Source organism: Triplophysa dalaica, chromosome 13, assembly GCF_015846415.1.
Source record: "Triplophysa dalaica isolate WHDGS20190420 chromosome 13, ASM1584641v1, whole genome shotgun sequence".
NCBI lineage: Eukaryota > Metazoa > Chordata > Actinopteri > Cypriniformes > Nemacheilidae > Triplophysa > Triplophysa dalaica.
Genome location: NC_079554.1, coordinates 18,982,891 through 19,003,058, shown reverse-complemented (window position 1 = coordinate 19,003,058; position 20,168 = coordinate 18,982,891). Strand labels below are relative to the sequence as shown.

Sequence of the window (20,168 nt, the reverse complement as noted above, 5' to 3'; positions counted from 1 at the left end):
TTCGCAGCATTTTATTTTTATTTACAGCGGGATTTGATTCCTTTATTCGCCTTTCTTAACCTTTGCAATTACGCAGACATCTGCACGCAACCGTCCCGAGCACAAATCTGCTTAAAATATTAACTTTTTAATGAATAATGATGATATATTGGATTATTGCCTTAACACTGTTCGAGTTTCAGATATAAAACTACCAACGCTCGACAAGACGTGACAGCAGGTGGAGAAACAAGCACACCCCAGGCTTAAGCGTTCCGTATCTTCAAATTCCCGCTGACACACAACACTTTTGCTAGAAGGTACTAGCAACCACACTGTTGTGTAGTCAGCAACTGCCTGCTCATTTGATCACACTGCTAGCAGACTGTAGCACCTCTCCTATGTCTGTAATGGTGGACCTTACCTGCAGGGCATCATAGTAGAGTTTCTTCCCCTCGTCATCGCTTTTGTCTGACATGAGCCAGGCCTTCAGCAGGTACTCGTAGAAACTGTCCCCCAAGCCGCCTACAGAGACGTGATCTGCAACACAGCAGAAGTGACAGACGGTCTGTCAGAGTACAATAGTGTGCTGTGGGACTCCATTAAACTGAATAAGATACATCTTGATACATAAACAGGTTCTCAGTGCACACACACACACACATTTAGGAGACACTTGTCTGTTTAATGGTCGATGAATAATGACCCCAGTACAAGTCCTGAAGTGGACTGTTGACTTCGGTGTTGATTTGATTTTGCACAAGTGTTCAGGTTTGTACTTAACTTCTGCAACTCATTCCAAAGTGTTATGTTTAAGTTTATTTGTCATTTACATAACTGTTCACAATATGTCATAATTAGCTCGGGTATATTTGTAGCAATAGCTGCCAACAAAACATTACATGGGGCAAAATTAAAGATTTTTCTTTTATGCCAAAAATATCTGTTTCCGCTGTCGGGTTCATCTACTCCCCACAACTTCCTTACAGCGGTAAGCCAACAGAGAGTTTAAAAACAAACATGTTTCTGGCAATGGCGTGCTACAGAGCCTCTGACGGACAACTTTAAATGCGATTTCTCAACATTTAGAATATTTGCACCCTCAGATTCCAGATTTTAAAATAGTTATTTCTCTGCTATCCAAACAGACTATATAACATATGAAAGCTTATTTCTTCAGCTTTCAGGTGATGTTTTAATCAATTGAAAGATTGACCCTTATGACTGGTTTTGTGTTCCAGGCTCACATATGATATATCATGAAAATCCTTTGTTCAACACTCTCCCCAAAGTATGCAATACAATTATGAACATCGTAAAAGTAAGAAGCAAGCAAACGGAATCTGAAAAACTAAAGATTAAAAAAACCTGAAAAGAATTGAATCAAACATAATCATGACATAAAATCACACCCAACAATAATGTGAAAGACTGAGAGAATACAGACAAATGAAAGTTGTGAAAATAATCAATTTCGAACTTATCCTAAAATATGTGTAAAATCATTAGTAATGTTTATTTAAACATAAAATCAACGTGTTTTCTTTGCAGTATTTAAGATGTGCAAATATTGAATACATTGACCAGTATCTCCGGTTTGTTTACAAAAACAATATTTATTTGAAATTTGGGAGAAATGTTGTCACAGTTCACAGAATGAAACCACAACGATAATTTGACTTCAACACATACCTATATATAGTAAATTCAACTGAAAACAATCTTTCCAAAGCTGTATATATAGACACGTGAATATAATTATTAAAAGCTGTAAAAGAATGACAGATGTAGCTTGACATGAAAGAAACCGCGAACCGTTTTTGATGTGAGGCTAAGTCGACAAATCTAACCGCTAACCCTCCATTTACAATAATACACACGTCTGTTATGCAATCTTTAGCTCAGGTATCATACCACAGAATACCTGTGAGAATAAAGAGAAAACAAATGTGTGGTTCCAGGTGATACGCACACACGTGCAGGTCATTCGGTGCTGTCCGCTTCCATGTTTGTGAGAGATGAGAATCTGGGGGTCTGGGAGCAGTTGTGTGCATGTCTGATTGATGATCAGACTTCATGAATATTTATACATCATTAAACACTTGTTTGTGTGATAGATATGTCAAGAGAAATCGAGCTACGGTGCAGACAACCGTAAAAACACGCTTCCGAGTAGCACCGAGCACTAGTGTTTTGTCTGATATATAAGATCTATAGACAGGCTACAGAAAAGTGAGGGAGAAAGAAAGACGGTAGAATATAAACGATTGTCATTTCAGTAAGGTCAACCCTTGAGCTACCCTCGATGAGACAACTGACCCACATGGAAAGCCCTTCAAGACTGTTCTTTGGCGACTCGTGTGCGGCACAAATCCTGATGGCTATTTTTAAATGCACGTTATCATCTCGTCTCTCAGTGGCCGGCTGCCGTCTCTGATCATCTTTGCCTACGATCTTCTAAACAAACGCCTTTTTGTTAAAGCGATCTTGCTCCGATGCACGTAAAGAAACCTTGTTTCAGACCATTACATTCTGACAGCTCAAAAGCCTCTCGTTTCGCTCTCCGGCCGCGTTCGTCTGTCAGAATGCACTCTTGCGTTATTCTGACTACAAGCGCTGTGGTGTCTTTGTTCTCCTGCGGCTTTTCATCATCGGCGCAGGCACCGGCGTCAACGCTGACCATGAAGACTGCGCTTCTTCTCAGACTAAAAAGCCAATAAATCCCCCAGAGCGATCACGTCTTATGCAGGCCTGAGTGAAGTCGGATCTCAGCTGCCTCAGGACCAGAATAAAACATGGCAAACTGTTGACGCGTGCGAGAAGGAGAGTCTCTGTACTTTTGGCTGTATTGCATATTTAATCCTGCATGGACGATGAAAATGAAAGTGCGTGGAGACGTAACATTTTCGTTTTAGAGATACCAGCTCTAGATATACATAAAAAAAAATCAAAACAAACAGAAAAGGTAAGAAACAAAGACAGATTATCTTAAATCGAAGATTTGTCTCTCTTTGCAAACCGTTAATGCAGTAAAAGGAGTTTTAAAAAAAATATTCATGATAATTTATTCACCAAAATGTCATCCAAGATGTTTTTGCATTTTTTTTCTTTAGTCTAAAAGAAATTAAGGATCAGTTTCAGTGCAGCTTCAAAGGGCTTTAAATGATACCAGATTAGAATAAGGGCGAAACGATCTGCCATTTTCTAAAAAAAATTAAACGTACACGAATGCTCGTCTTGCTCTATTCTGCGATGCACGTTCATGACCTGAAATGTTTTCATCAAAAACCTTAATTTCTTTTTGACTTAAGAAACAAAAACATCTTGGATGACATGGGGATGAGTAAATTATCATGAACATTTATTTTGAAAGTGAACTAGTCCTTTATACGTCTAGTGTATGAACTTTAGCAGCATCTAGCTCACTCCACCGCTCGCCCCTCCCTTTAGAAACACTGTGGTGGCTGACACAGAACTAAGATGTCGTCACGTTTTTGTTTCATTGCCGAATGAAATAACGTTTTTACGAAAAACTCTGCAGAGCAGTTTGTCCGTTTAGGGCTACTGTAGAAACAAAATGGTGAATTTCATGAAAGGGGACTCGCGGTGTGTATAGACAGAAATACCTCAAGGTAATAAAAACATAACGCATCATTATGTAAGGTCTTTATACACCTCTAAAGACATAGTTATGTATATTATAGTGCTTTTCTGTCATTAGATCCTCCAAATAATTACACATTGGACCAGTCCAACCTCAACTCAAACTCAATAACCTAACAGAGGTATCAAACACACACCGATGATTTTGTGTAGTCTCTGTCAGTCAATGGCAAATAATGTATTCTCTGGGATTTGGAGTCTAATATCATCATAGGAAATCAGTAAGAGGTGGTGTTGTGTTTACAAAACAGCTCTCTATCTGAAAGAGAAGCACTTGAAAATCAATTCCATGAAGAGAAAGCGTTTCGCTGGACGTCTGATGGAAAAAGATGGCTGAACTAAATCATTGTAATCATGACTGCTTCAATTGGACATTTAAGGAAAAACATACTGTCACCTAGAGATTATTATAAATTCGTGTTTGGGTGAATCGCGTTACAAAAGGAGTTGTGTACAAGGAAATTGTACCTGACGAGAGGAAGGTAAGGCGCTGCCAAATAATATAGTGAAAATAAACAGTTTACCAAACCTATTGCATGCTGTTTAACTCACAAGAACATCATGTGATAGTTTCAGTCCATTTTAAGGCCCGATTCACATTTCGTGTCTAAAACCGGGCGGAAAACGCAGTTGAACAATTTCCATCTCGACGCAACGTTGACACCCCTACAACAATGTGCATACCGCACCACCCGTCTACATTTAAAATAACGAATATGCACGCGGAAAAGAAGTGAAATGTGAATTGGGCCTAATGAATCACAACCGCTTTGCATTTGTGCGTGAATTGTGTTTTTAACTTACGTTGGCCCCACTGTCCGCTGTTTGGGTTCAGGTAATTGGGGTACAATCCTTGAGGTTTGTCCAGGCGATTCAGCACTTTCCTAATATTCATTACCTGCAACGGCAAGACAAACAATGCCATGTCATCACGTAAAATTATTACGGCATGGCAAAACACGAGCGCAGCTATTAGAAACGCTGTAAATATGGCCTTATTGATACGGCTGATGTCTTCTTTGTGGAGACGGGACTCATAAATCCACAGACTAGGTCACTTTCACAGTTTGCACAGCCTCATTCAGAGAGTAATAGTATCATTTGTCTTGTTTCTATATTGCAGGTCAGGTCAGCTGATTCATTTCACAAGAATTAGATCTGAGGACTGCATGAGAAAGCCTCAGTGTTACTGCTTGGGTTGTGAGAGGAGGTCAAACCGGGTGACTGTGGTCACTCTTGTTACGTACTGCAGTTCAGATATAGTTCAGTCAATGTGGAAAAATGTCTTTAATGCGCCACAGAGGCGTAACGCATGAACTAGCGCTCACCTTTTCAGCAAATGAAGGCCTCCCGGAAAGTGCGCTGAGGTGCATAAACTCCAAATGCAACGTCCCGTACTCAGCAAGAATACTGCTTCCTCCTGACGCCCATGGCCAGTTTCTGCCTATCCCACTATATGAGGAGAGAGAAAAAGAAAGATATAGAAGTTGTGTCTGTATCTGTGATGCAATTTATGATGGTCAAAAACATTTTAATGATGAATCAAATGTCAACACATTCAGCCGTGGAAAAATTAGGATAAATCTTTCATTTCAACTCAGCATTTCTAGATGTATTGTGGCCATTCCAGTCCAGTATATGTTGTATTTCAATAAAATCAAACCTCAGGAGTGACAAAGTCATCCAACAGCAATGTGAAAGACAGACAGCATGACAAGTGATGTAAAAACAGGAATAAAATTATGACGTTAAAGATTATCACCTAAAAAAATATTTTTGAACTTTTTTCTGATCATATAACTGTTTGTAATGCTTGAAAGTGAAAAAAAAATGAACTTATCATCTTTGCAGTATTTTCTGCAAATAAATGCAAACTGAAACAATATTTGTAATTAAATATTGTAGTATATTTTATCTATGGTATAATATTACATTGTATTTATTGTAGTTATTATTTGTGTTTGAAACTTGGTTAAAATATTATTAGTGGTTCGCAGAATGAAAAAAAATCATTAATTTACCTAAACTCATACAAGGTACATTTAAAACCAGAAAACGGTATCTTATTTTTTTCTGTGGCTGTATATTCAAAGATGACACTATTTGGTTTTATTTTGCATTAAAATTAAAAGATAATCAAAATAAAAAATATTTTTTAACTTTTCCTAAAAACATGTACAAATATATATGTTATAATGCTTGAAAGTGAATATGAACTTATCATCTTTGTAGTATTTCCTGCATATAAATGCAAACAGGGACAATATTTGTATTTAAATATTGTAGTTTATGTTGTATTTATGGTATAATATTGTATATTGTATTTATTGTAGTTAATATTTATATTTATGATATAATATTATATATTGCATATATTGTAGTAAATATTTCTTATTTGAAACTTGGTACAAATATTACTAGAAGTTCACAGAATAAAACAAAATCAATTATTTACATAAACACATACCTTTAAATAATACATTTAAAACCAGAAAAACAGTCTCTGAAATGGTATCCGTGGTTGTATATTCAAATATGACCCCATTTGTTTTTATTTTGCATGCTGTAAACCTTTCGTACTTCATTTTGCTTTTACAATCTGTTATCAAAATGTAACTAAATAACTTTTTTCAGCTATCCACCGAATTCTCTTTTCTGCTGATAACTGGATGTGAAATAAAAAAATAAATCAATAATATTCTCCTATATGCTTTAACACTTCACATAATAAAATCAAAGCACTGGTGGATAAAATGATATATTAAATAAATAAGTTGGCAAGTGAATTCACTTTCACCGTTTTAAAGGCAATCTTTTTATTTACTTATGATCTGTTACAGTTCATGGATTATTTAAAATTAAATTAATCAGATGAAATCATTACACAGCTGCCATGCTGATTTCATGGCCTTATTTTACTTCGTGCTCATGATTTCCTTCAACTCCTTTTACGATCAGACGGTCTTTAATGACTTTTAGTGACACTGTACTGAACTAAAAGTTGACAAGCTGTATTAAACTCTAAAAGATGTCTCCTGGCCAGCTGTTACTACTCAAACATCCCCTCCTGAAGATCTGCCCTATGTTGGTCTTAGTGTCGACGGCAATTATTACGATTAATTACTTCTCTGTAATAGCACGTAATCACGGCTTTACAAGACCGACACCCTCCACTTTACTTTTACAGCTTCATTGTACAAAACAGACTGCGAAAGATTTTAAAGTCATTACGACTGTAAACTAGCAGCAGTAACGCTAGAATCAAACAAAAGAGTCATTAGAGACACTGACATGCATATTTTTATGCGTTATGATGCAACTGGAAGGCAAACAATCCAACGCATGTTTGTATAATTAATGAATGGCTTATTGTCGCAGCAAGGACGTTTTTTAGCCTGGAGTGCCAAATTCCTCAAATCATGAACACTAGAGAAATAAAGGCCTTCGCACAACAGGAAAGGTTCGCAAACACCTCCGAGAGTTGCTATAAGTGTCATCATATTTTACACTGCATTGATCTCTACAAACCTCTCTTTGAAACACATGTCTGGTCCGAGGCGAGAAAGAGGAATTACGCTAAAAATGAAAGCATGGCTGCGGATGATAATGTGCCAAACCAATTTGTTTTTCATTACACAGATGATCAAATCACGTAACACAGATTTAGAAAAACAGAGAAAAAGGATGCCAAACTAAACAAGAGAATGAACATATTTAAAACTCTTGAATGGTCTTTTCTTCGATCGAATCTTTAGTCCGCCCTGTATATCTAGGTTAAGAGTAACATTTAAAGTGTATTATTGCATTAGTGGTGCTTTTGCATAGCTTTTGGAGTTTCATAGTCGCAAACAATCATGTGGTGAGATAAAAATAATAAATCAATTGAAGAAAGGTGTAGTGTATTTATATATCATCCTAAAATAAATGTTTACAACAAAAATCTAAATGGTGAAATCTAAATACGAAACTTTGAAAAAAAAACGGGCAGTCAAACGATTAATCGCGATTAATCTCACCCAGAATAAAAATGAGTGTTTACATAATATATGTCAGTGTACTGTGCGTATTCATTTAGAATTCATAAAAACATACAGATATATGCATATATTTCAGAAAAACAGAACATTTGAAACATAATTTAAATTATAAATATATACACATAAATATATCAACATGTATGTGCATCTGTTCATAAATACAAAAGTAATATGCACAGTACACAGACACATTATGTAAAAACAAATGTTTATTCTGGATGCGATTGATCACGATTAATCACTTAAACCCCCATTATAATTTTAAATATATGTTTACATGTAATGTAATGTGTTCCCATAATGTCTGTTATGTCATGAAACTATTGTCAAGTTAGTGTTTTAACATTAAATGGCCATTCTTTGATTGTTGTTTTAGAAACAGTGAGCTGTAGAAACCCGGACTGACACTTAATGAGCAGTATGGGATACATAACAAATGATCTGACAGAGCACAGAGAAAATACCATTAGCCTGAATAATTAACCAGCTCTGGAGTGAAATAAGAACTCGACCAACCGAACACAGTCTCATGTATCCTCAGGCTGATAAAACAGCCAGCCTTTAATGTTCAACATCGACATGTTCCAGTGATGCTCTCCCAGTCTCCCAGTCACACAGACGGTTGATTTAGGTAGGCCATAGGCTACACATAGATGCTCTACCTTGCAGAGATCTATAAAAGGCATCTTACTTCACAAAACACTGATATTGATCCAACAGCACAAACAGAAATCGGGTTTAACTCTTGTTGTGTCGTATGAAAACAGCACTGACCTCTATTTTGGTCTATTCAAAATAACCCTTAAAATTAGGCCAATCACACCACATTTTTCTAAAAAAGATGATCCCACAAGTCTTTTAAATGTATCTCATAAAGTTTCGCTCTAGGCTCAAAGTCGACTAGGCTGTTTGTCAATAAAACACAAATTAGTAAAACAAAGTTTGTACACTTTATTATTTTCTGACATCTGCTTAATGCAAAGCTCAATTTAACAGCTGAACAATGTTCCATCATTGTGCATTTTGTCTGGGGTTACAAGAGCGTCTTAAAAATGGAACAAACAGAGCTGCGGCTCTTGAAGGGAGAGAGGAGATTAATGTCTCATGATCTGACCTCTCGATCCCTCCTCTTGCTTTTCGAGCGCACGACTAAAAGCTCCTGCCTCATCAATCCCGTCGAACGCATCTATCTGGCATAAATATGCTTGTTATATAACCCATTGGCATATCTGTAATAGATGAGTAACTGAAATAAAAGTGAACAATTGTAAAATAACATTTAGAGGACATCAATTATCTGGAGAGGAAAATGATGGCAGAACAGCACGCGGCGTGACGTCTATTCTAAACTCTGTTATTAAGCTTACATTTTGAACCGACGCTGAGCATCGCAGCGAGGTGCAACCATCAAGCAATTACCGTCTTGCCTTTTTATGAGGCGAATACATTATGTGAAAGGCACATTTACCCACCTCAATAGAAAATCAGTGTCGATTCACGCTCGCGGTTCGTTTGAGCGCTGCCTATTGATGCATGCGTGCTTATGTCATCCATGTGACTCACTGTTGCATGTAGCGTGCCTACGCGTCAGATCGCATTGTCAGAATAAATAGACTTTTACATTTTCCAAACAAAACAAGAGGGATGCTTAACCATGCAAAACTTGTTGACAGGATGCCAGCACAGGAGGCGGTTGCCAGTGCAGGAATATGTGTTTGCTAAGGTGTTTTGAAAGGAGTTTAGAGCATTGCTATGTGGATGTGGGGATAACTCATTTAGATAATTATTCATAATTCATCAAATATTAGAATAATGACTGTATTGTCAGATCTCACATATAATTTTAGCAGAATAATAGCTTTTATGAAAAATCTATCAAAATTGCTTTGCATCAAAAATCCATTAGAAGAACTTTTTAACTGTCTTTCATGTTCTTAAAAATAGAAACAAGATGGGTGCGGAATAAACTTAAATCATGCAAGAAATGCCCATGAGAAAGATTTCGCTGGAGCAGAGGATGTTAAAGCAAAGCAACAAGGGTCAACATTCACACACACACAAATGCGCACTATGATGTGATGGGCTGACTGGACCAGGGGTTAAGAGAAGTATGAGAAAGTACAGAAACTTAATTCCGCACTTTAACTGAGCGTGTCTGGATAAAGTCACTTAAAGACGGATACAGAAGTAAAAATAGAGAAATGCTTTAGGCTGCTTGACTTTAAGCAAGGGGAATAGAGGGAAAAAAACATGTAATGAAGCACTTATGTTTATGCATGAGGGAAACTTTCCCCTCTTGAATAGTTAACAAGAAGCAAATGTGGAATTTGCAGAAACGTAAATCCGCATCTGTGGGCGTAGGAGGAACCGTAAGAAGGGGCAGGTACGGGCGTGAGCGATAGACACACATCAAGGTTGTACTAGCCGTTCTTCGGGTTTCACTTGAATTAGAACATAAAGATCCCATTAGGGGCTATACGGTAATTTGAAAATAACACTGTATATAATTAAGCAGAAGTTTTGCAGACAAGACTAAGCTCCAAGTCGTAACAATTTATCATTTACTTTCAAGACCCAAAAAGCTGACTTCAAATATTTACAGAATATAACAAAGTTGTATTATTCCTAGGGTTATGCTTAACCAATATTGATGCAACACACATATATTTAGCAATGTGCATATCATAATTTATTTCTGCAAATTATAAGCAGTGACATCGTATGGTCTTTTGCAACAGTGCGAGAGCTTTATTAAAGCAACACTTTGTAGTTTTTCGACCTTAAAATGTAGTTCTTGTAGGGATGCATCGGTAAGTTCAGTTTGGCCGATAATGATAACCGATCATTCTTGAACATTGGAAACCAATAAACGGTATCTGAATATTAATATAACATTTTCTGAAACTGAAAATTATTTTTGTCCCCTGAAAATAATGTACCGAGCCTACTTTAAACTGGTTCAAGATTTTTTTAACATTTAAACATTTCTGGTAGAATTCTTATTTAATAAATAAATTAAAGATGTTCTTCCAGAAAAACCCAGAAAAGTCTAATGGGGCTCAAGACAGAAAGCATTCAGACAGCAGTCCGATTCAAACAATATGCTTTTGTTCTTATAATATACACGTTCATAAATATCTACATACTACAATGCATTAACAATGTTTCGCTAATAACAGTAAGTAAATGATCATGACAGAAAGACAGTACTGTACTGGATTTTAACTTTGAGCTGCGTGCAGCTGAAGTGGTTCTATTTGAGGAAATGATTCATAATTTATCCGCTATTATATATCTGCCTACATCTTATTATCGTCTGATACGGATAACAATAAAAATGAACATTTATCGGGCGAAACCGATATGACCGATAATTTATCGTGCATCCCTAAATTCTACTGCTGCTATAAGTTTTGTGTTCGAGTCGGTACACAAACCCGCCCATCCCCTGCCTACGGAGGAGTGCGACATGGCTTCCAATCAACGTTTCTGCATTCGCCGGTTCCATCAGCTTAGTAATCAAATTCAGGTGTATTGCGCTGCCAACGGGTGCCAGACAACTGCGCTTTTAACCCGAGAGCAAAAGTTCTATAGTGTCATTTTAAGGGCTTAAATTCATTCACTCAGACCATCAGAGTTGAACAAGTATGACGTATACATGTTGCAAATGCTCAACTTCTCTATGAAAAGATCTGTTCATTCCTTTACTGTTATTCTCTTTTCTCCAAAGAACAATGTTTCTATGTCTTCAAATGCTCATTACACTTTCAAATTCTGTGAAACGGATTGGCTCATGAATGTATCCTTTCAAGCGCGAACTGACATGTGTTTAAGTGATATAAACTGAAGTAATCAGGCATTAAACAATGGTAACAACCTTTCAAAGCGCTAGCAGAGATCAGAGGAAGAAGAAATGAATGCGCTGTTGCAAGGACCAAGAAGCAAATAATGACACTTTTCCCGCTGATGTCATTTCAAACACCGTGGAAGTCATGCCACCTTATAGTTAATTGAACAATTTGTGCAATGCAAAGCAGCACTAAACTTTAACGTTTCAATTTCATGCTACAATTGGAGTTTTTACAATGTGAGAATTGTAAGCACACCCTGGAAATTGCTTTTTTGAATGTCCATTTACATTACATTTACATTTATGAATTAACATGGTGCGCTTATCGACAGGTGAATGTTTGATCAATTAATGTGATCCTTTGGTATCGAACCCTTAACTTCGGGATTGCCAACACCATGCCTAACCAGTCGAGCTACAGGAATATATGTGCAAAAAGAAACAGACTGTAAAGGAAAAGTCCTCTACTGAGATTCTCAAGTCTTGCTCCAGCCCAATCTAGGTCAAGGTTGTGTGTAAAATTAGGCCTCTTCTGTCTTATTTCTCCTCTAATTTGTTGCCTGGAACTCTGGGGATTCGGGCAGACAGACGGCAAAATAATAACGCCGTACATGAGTCTAAAAAATTCAAACATCGGTTGGCTAGAAGCTGGCTTCCACCACAAGTGGGTAAATACCCACATCGGCAAGTCCATAAAGTTGTCAGGACGTTCAGAGCAATCTGTCCAAATATACTGCTCTAATTTAGATGGATGGGCTGTTTATCATCTCTTCCTAATAAAGGAAGGTTTCCTTTACGTGGGTTTCATAACTACCCCGCAAAATATCATTTTCTACTACATGAGATCATCTCAAATTTACACAATTAAAAAAATTCAGCGGAGAATATAAATTCAAATCAGAGAAACTCGAGATGGTTGTGATTCATGCTCTCATCAGACGCTGAATCTGATTATGATCTCCTCTCTAGAGCTTTTAACACGCAAGGCTAAATCAAGCATGATAGCGCCACTGAGGACTTCTCTAACAAACAACAGCTTGTCACCGAGTGTTTAAAAGCTCCAGCTACCTAATGTTATATTACTTTATGGGTGAGATTTTGCAATTAGCTCTAGCGAGTACGCTAGCATATCAACCTTGCCTATATTTATTGAAAACTGAAATCACAAGTGTGCAGCTACTCAAACTTCACTTGAATTGAAAATAAACCCAAGGACTGAAAAAATGATGCCACAATTGTCATTTGCTATCATAAACCCTGACATTGTAACATATGATATTTTACATTCATATTTTAATATAAAAAATCATATGAATGGTGGGAATCAAAAACGCTTGAGAGGGTCAGAGTTGACTTCATCCCACAATGGTTGGAAATCATACAATCCTATTCAAAACACATGTATTCATAAATGCCTTCAACCATGAACATCTTGCAAAAAAGCATCACACTTACACCATAACAATGCATGAACACGTTCTCATAATCACGACACCAGGTGGTCTAGCCGAAGAGAACAATGGCGCAAAGTAACAACATTAGCGGTGTGGACAGAATTAATGATGTAGCTAGTGACCCACATCGAAAGAGGAACTCGCCTTCACCGGAGGTGATAGGAGCACTCGTGCTAAGTGCAGATATGGTGGGAAGCTGTATTTACTGACAGGAACTAAAGGCAATTTGTCCCGTAGCCATGTTATTAGCCGTTCTATATAAAATGGTGAATGCTCTTTTTAGACCGTTTGTCTGAGAGCTTCAAGCATATTCTACACCAGTTTAAAGAAGAACCTGGATACTCAAACTAATCGAAAGAGCTTTGATAAAAGTGAATGATGTTTCAATTCTCTGCTATGTGCTGCCCACTAGGTTAGCATGGTCGAGTTTGCATCATCTTCACTAGCGATTCCAGGCTATAAAGAGACAAGTGTTGGGTAGTGAGGTGATGGCTCATCCAATCAACCTCCGACATGTCGCTTTTGTCAGAATCTCTGCGCTGAATACCACAATAAAAGAGTTATAGGAAGATATCTTTGGAGCATCAGCATCTTATTTAAAGCCCTTAAACGCTTAACATTACTGAGACAATGCTTGCTAAAATGAGCCAAATTCTACTCATATCGGTGCAAAAGCACACGATTCATAGAAACACTAATAAAAATAAGCAGAAAATGTCTTTCACACCAAAACAGACATGCAAAACTGTTTTTGACAAAGCTATGAATAGGTGACAGTTTTGAACATCAGCCCTTGGGAGTTAGCCAGACGTGCAGAAAACACATCCCTCAATGACATCCCTGTAAAATCATGTTTGTGCATCACTGACCTCTTCAGGTTGAGGAGAGCCCAGGGAATGCCGGTCGGGGTCTTGAAAGCCGGCAACAGCTTCTCTCCCAGTTCAACAGCTTTCTTTCTAAACACCTGGAGAGGGAGAGAGAAAGAGGAGGAGGTTAGATTAGCTTAACCTCAGCCGTACGAGAAACGTATAACCTCGGGCAGCCATAAACTCGCCATATTTATTTTATCAATCATATTTGCATGGTCTATAGAGTCAGCTGACAGACAGAGAGCATTGATATTCTGCTGAGGGCAGGAAACCTGGAGGCAGCTGATAACAGCAGATAAGATGAGGGCACACGGTATACACATCCTGCTGTAAACCTGCTGCCTGCCTGTCATCTTCTGTCTGCTACTTGGCCCTTCATTTTACTCCTTTGACATTTAAAACCAGCGGGGGAGGCTACAAATCCCTGGGCCGGCAAATGTGGTGCATTTCTGTCGGTGCGGAGATGGTATCAGACGGAGTCAAATGCTTTAAAATGCACGGCTTAGACAGTATACGCCTTCAGTTTAAGTGGCGGCATGTTAGTTAAAAGGACAATTTCACCTTAAAATAAAAATGGTGTCATCATTTATCTCTACTTACTGTATGTCACATATGACTCTTTCTTCTTTAAAATACTTTTTATGTTTTAGACATCCTGTTTTCAAACAATTAAAGTCATTGTGAGCCTGTTTTTTCACAACGTTTTTCTTCTTCGTTTTTTGTGTTCTGCTGAAGAAAGTCAGACAGGTTTGGAAAATCATGAGGAGGAATAATAAAAAAAACACATGGGTGAACTGTCCCTTTTAAGGTTGCAAGCAGGAAGATTATATGTAACCATACGTTAATATTCTCACGGTTGACATCATAACATATTGTATGCAACAGTTTCAATGACCCATTTGTTTCATAAACGACAATTTGAATGAACTCCATAGTGTTTTAAACCAAATCTTGTTTTTCATTAGTTTTTGCATGTATTTAATAAAATTAGTTGTAGGGGATGCGATGCTGTGCTAAACCTGCAAGCAAATCTGTCTAAGAGATCTCTGAGATCAGCTCATCCCTCTTGTAATTCAACCTGTGTGTCAGAAAGGCCAGAAAGAAAAGATCCCCTGAGCAGGAACAGAACGGAGCGTGAGTGTCTTTCAAAACACGATAGGAGAGCAAACGGGCAGGAATACCACTGCAATCCAATGACGTGTCAAGTTTGATAAAAGGGCTTCACTATTCAGCAGCCATAAAGCAATAATAGTTAAAAACTGGATTTAAATGAGAAATGTGTGCAGAGATCCTGGACACTCGTAACGTCAGACATCACCAGAAAGGTTAAGGCTTCTCATGTTGCCATAACACATCCTTATCACATCATATTACATTTTCTGATATCACAGCTGAGCCTGTCTGGAGATCTAAATGAGGACGTTCTTACCTCTGTGTACATCATTCAGTATGCACATTAACATGGAGGTCAACACCTTCAAGTGTGCATAGCTCTAGTGTTTTCCCTTGCGCCTTGACAGCCTAGATGAAATCTGTGCGCTTGTTCTAAACACTTCAAATGCAAGGAGAGCCGTTCACCTGTCCAAGTAAATTCACTGACGGGCATCTCTGCAAGTTGTCTGGGTGTGCTTTACGATTAGAAGGGGAGGAACCTCCACCTCCACCACCATGTTAAAGGGATACTTCACCCAAAAATGAAAATTCTGTCATCATTTACTCACCCTCGAGTTGATCAAAATCTATTTAAATGTCTTCGTTCTGATGAACAAAGAGAAAGATACTTGGAAGAATGCTAATAACCAGACAGATTTAGCCCCCTATTGACTCTGTCTGGTTACAAGCATTCTTCCAAATATCTTTCTATGTGTTCATCAGAACAAAGAAATGTGTACATTTTGAAACAGAATTTTCATTTTTGGGTGAAGTATCCCTAGAAAGTTATATAATAATAATAATGATAATAATAATAAATGTAGTTATTAAAATAATTATTAAACATGCTATTAAAAATATTTTTTTAAATCCTAAGTATTATTTAGATAGTTAGCAAGTTAAGTAAATTTCAGATGAATACACACTAGAAAAATGAAAAAGTCACAAAAAAATGTCCTCTTCTGTGCCACTTTGAGAGGTGTAAGTGCAAGCATGTACGAGGATGTGCCAGACACAATGCGGCTGTAGGCTGGGCGCTGGATGTACACTAAATAAGATATATTGCCTTGTCAGTGGATGGTGACTGGAGAACCTCATGGGCCTTTACCCAGATTACAGCGCCGATTTCAGGGAATGAACCAGACAGAGCTGCTGAGAGCACCTTGACCCTTTAAACCTCTACAAAACCTTCCAAACTGACCCAAAGAGCAATCTGGACTAGAGACGGAGATCAGCCGACAGAAGGTTTCCGAAATAGGCTATGAAACCAAAGCCCTAATGCTCAAGACAGCTTTGACAAAGGCTGGCGATTGTATTGCCGAGAAGCCAACCGAACTCATGGGGAGGTGAAAAATTGTCAATGAAAAATTAAATATAGCTTATCTATAATAACAGTAAAGGGGTTGAAAGAAAATTTGATTTAATTTGGAATCCAAATCAGGTCACATACAATCCAACCTAGACTGTTGATAATATGCAAATATGAAGTATTTTATTAATGCAAGCAAAACAGACAGTGACGTGGTCCTTGTGATTTTTGTATGTTCACTGGAGCACTTCACTATTCTAAAATGGGAATAATGATTTGAGACTTCATTAAACTGAGTGAATTTTCCACAGACACTTGTGGAGGCCCGATTTAGGTCTAAAAGATTAATGGCTCTGAAGGGGAAGCTATTACCAGATCAATCCCAGGTAAAACGGACAGACCATCTACCACACAAAACAAGGTCAACCTGCATTACCTGATGAAAATCACAAAGCCCAAAAGCCCAGCTGAACTCCTTTTAGCAAATAAAAGGAATTTACTGCATTTTTAAAAGGCCATGAATTGTTTTAACCAAACAACATTTGTACTTTCTATAATTCTCTCCATTTTTACTTTTTCAATTCTATTCAAGCTTTCTGATTTAAAAAGCAAACTTTTATAGTTCTGATAAAAATACTCCCAAAATATCACAAACACTCATTAATTTCATTATAGCATTTTCAAGTTTCATTTTTATTGTATTAATCTCAAACAAGCAAACAGAATTTACCAATGTGTTTGACGCAGTAATACAACTTTTCAGCATTCTAAGTGTTGCCAAGACATGATCACTATTCACAAAACTCAAATTTTCCAGAATTTACAAGCCTCAATGCTCAGATATGGTTATTAGCTGTAAAAATTAGACGTAAATAAATGAAAAAAAGTCCCCTTCTCTGCAAACCCACGTGACATCGTACATTATATACATTTTTGCCAAGACTTAAACTGAAAAGAATTCACTTGACCGCTTTTAGGTCTAATACTGTGACAGGTAGAACAAGAACAACTTATCATTTTAATAAACTTCAGGAATATGCAAATCTTAAGACAATAAACGTGGAGTCATTTGTTAAACCCTTTTAAATGCACAGCTGTGCACATCATTTGCCATTACTTAAGATCCAGTGCAGTACATCACACAAAGTAAGCAGGAGACATTTTTGAAAGAAGCACCTGAAAACAATTACTCTGCGCATTTATCTTAAGTCAGCAGAGCGAGACAGCTCCAGCCCACGAGGCAGAGCCTTTGGCTTCAACAACAACAAAAAGATGGATGAGAAGAAAATCCAACCAATAAGAAACGAAAGTGAACGGCCCCATTACACTCGCTGCTCCTCCGGAGGCCTTTGACACAATGGCCGGCTGGACATTGAGTAATCTGCTGGAGTGTGAGGTTTATGTCATTGTCATCTCATTAGAGGAAAATTGGCGGCCATCAACATTTGTGGCGGTTGGTTAAGTGTATGTGTAAATGCAACTTGTGTCATTTAAGAGATAAACTGTGACCTCTGTCTCCATTAGCTCACATTCTTGTAGTCGTTTTGTAAGAGTAATACACTAAAGTCAGGAGGAGACCGGATGAGAGAATCCATTATAGTGATCGAGCGATATACTGAAACATAATTATCACTATTGACTGATAATATCATGCCTGCTTGGCCAGTTGAACAATGCTAAATATATTTTCATGTCTACGGAAAATTGTATGGCAGGTATTCAATATACCATTGGCAAATGTGTAAACCATGTATGCATATAGTCAATATTTTAGCCAACAGCTATCCTGTCTTTTGGATGTTGACATAAGCTTTTGAAAACCCCCTCTGGTCGACCACAAGTCCATTCACAGCAGTATTGACAAGTTCAGCCCAGCCAGAACAAAACTGACAGCAGGACGCAAAGAACTATGGGGCTTTGATCTTCTCCACCATCACTGGAGAACGAGTAATGTTCTCTGAGACAGGCTTATACGAGCGTGATGAAAAGGAACCGGTATCTCTTAACGCAATATCTTTTTCATCTTTAGGGAAAACATTGTAAAAGTGATATATTAAACATATGTACAGAGAGAACCTTTTTTCAGCACCGCACTAAATGAATAATGAAGTCTGTGATATTTCCCCAAGGTTGGATCTGGAAATCTGAGGGAGAAAGAATCATCTCTTTTATACGAATGCAGTCCGTAAATTACACCCAGAGCTGTAGCCAAAGGCTGCGAGAGCTGCGAAGGCTTCCTTTTGGCTGCAGTACAAGACATGCGGCAATAATGGAAAAGCTTGCTCGCATCTGGTTTGCGTGTAGTACAATCCAACCATACAACACACAAAGATGTTTCTAGTATCTAGTGCTGGGTGAATCTAAACAATCTGAAGCTCACCTTATATTCCAATGCAGTCAGACTAACAAACAACGTTAACAAGAGAGACTGAAATCCATTAAGGAAATGCATTTTTCCTTAATAAATGAAATCTACATTAGTGCCATGCAGTGCATGCAGTGAACATTTGCAGTGGTGTGATTGACAGTTGAGGATTAAATTAATTTCCGTAAGGCTGAGCAGGCATCTTTATAATAGGATGGATATACGCTAACACAAGGCCATTGTGCTTAAAATACGAGCGGATGAATAGAGAGTTAGGTGGAATGGAAAGTGGAATTTATCAGCGGTGGATCCTGTTGCAACTTTTTCAATGGGACACTGAAGCTTCTAGACGGACTGCAGTGTCCTTGACACTGTCATATAAAAAAAGGTAAAAAAATCGACAAGTCTAATTATAAAAGCAGTCTTAAATGCCCTGGAACGATATTCTGCTATCTCTGTTGCCTCAACGTTTAGTTGTAAAGGCCATGTTTGGGGATCAACAGTGTGGCCACACCATTGCCATTCAGATGAAAATGAGGGGCTGAGAGAAAAGACGACAGAGCAGAGTGATAGATGGAGAAAGGCTTGCAGCATTGTGATGAAATAGGCCACTGGGACGCACCTGTGCTTAGTGATAAAGCAGAACGGATCATGGGAACGGAGAGAATGTAAAGCCATATTGACCGCGAACGTTATCCAGTGCTAGATCAAAGACAGAACAGGAACTGTGGAGTGTAATGCGGATACACACAAACGCACACTCCTTAAAAACTAAAAGCACTGACAATTAATTGCCATCACTATTGATGGGGCAAATTTAATAGCATTAGATCTTCCACACTGTATATTTGTAGCCAAAAGGTATTGATTCAATACCGACACCAAGTCACTCGAAGCTGGTATCATACCAAAGCCAAAATTTTGGTATCGACCCAATTCAACTATATACAGGTGATGCTTTCTGGAGCATTAAAGTACCCGAGTGAGATCAAGCACACAATCCCAATAGCACGAAAGATCAAATCAAATACTTTATTGCTGACCTTTACTTAAAGCTTCCACAAAAAGCGCACTTGCATTGCTCCTACCAGACGATAAAGAGGTCTGAAACCACAGCGATCAGATATGGGCAGTCGCAGAGAACCAGGAAAGAAAGAAGCTTTGCGTAAACCTGTCAAAACACTCTGTGAAAAGACATGTCAACATCACACTTTCCTTTCTCCTCTGTCTCTCTCTCTCTCTCCTGTCTGACTCAGATCAATGTGAACATGACAAAGAAAGAAGATCAGCCAAAGATCTGCCAAAGACCTACCAGCCTTCGAAGCTGATCGGATACTTATAAATTGTTGGAGCCCTGCAAAACATCCAACGTTTGGTAAGAGATTTAGGGGTGAGCTCCTTGACTCGGCCCAGTAAACTGCATAAGAATTTCTACCCGTGAGTTCACATCAAATGTTTCATTCTCGATGCAGCTACAATGATATGGATTT

At 38.0% G+C, this 20,168-nt stretch overlaps 1 protein-coding gene across 1 annotated transcript in view; it reads right to left on the bottom strand.

Annotated features, from left to right (window-relative positions):
- Positions 1–20,168, bottom strand: part of man1a1 (mannosidase, alpha, class 1A, member 1) — a 77,948-nt gene that overhangs the window by 12,530 nt on the left and 45,250 nt on the right. Inside the window, exons 5-8 of the mRNA XM_056764428.1 lie at positions 13,853–13,947; positions 4,971–5,094; positions 4,447–4,540; positions 404–519 (exon numbers count right to left, since the gene is read on the bottom strand). Coding sequence (XP_056620406.1) covers positions 404–519; positions 4,447–4,540; positions 4,971–5,094; positions 13,853–13,947 — 429 coding nt within the window. The remainder of the gene's footprint in view (positions 1–403; positions 520–4,446; positions 4,541–4,970; positions 5,095–13,852; positions 13,948–20,168) is intronic.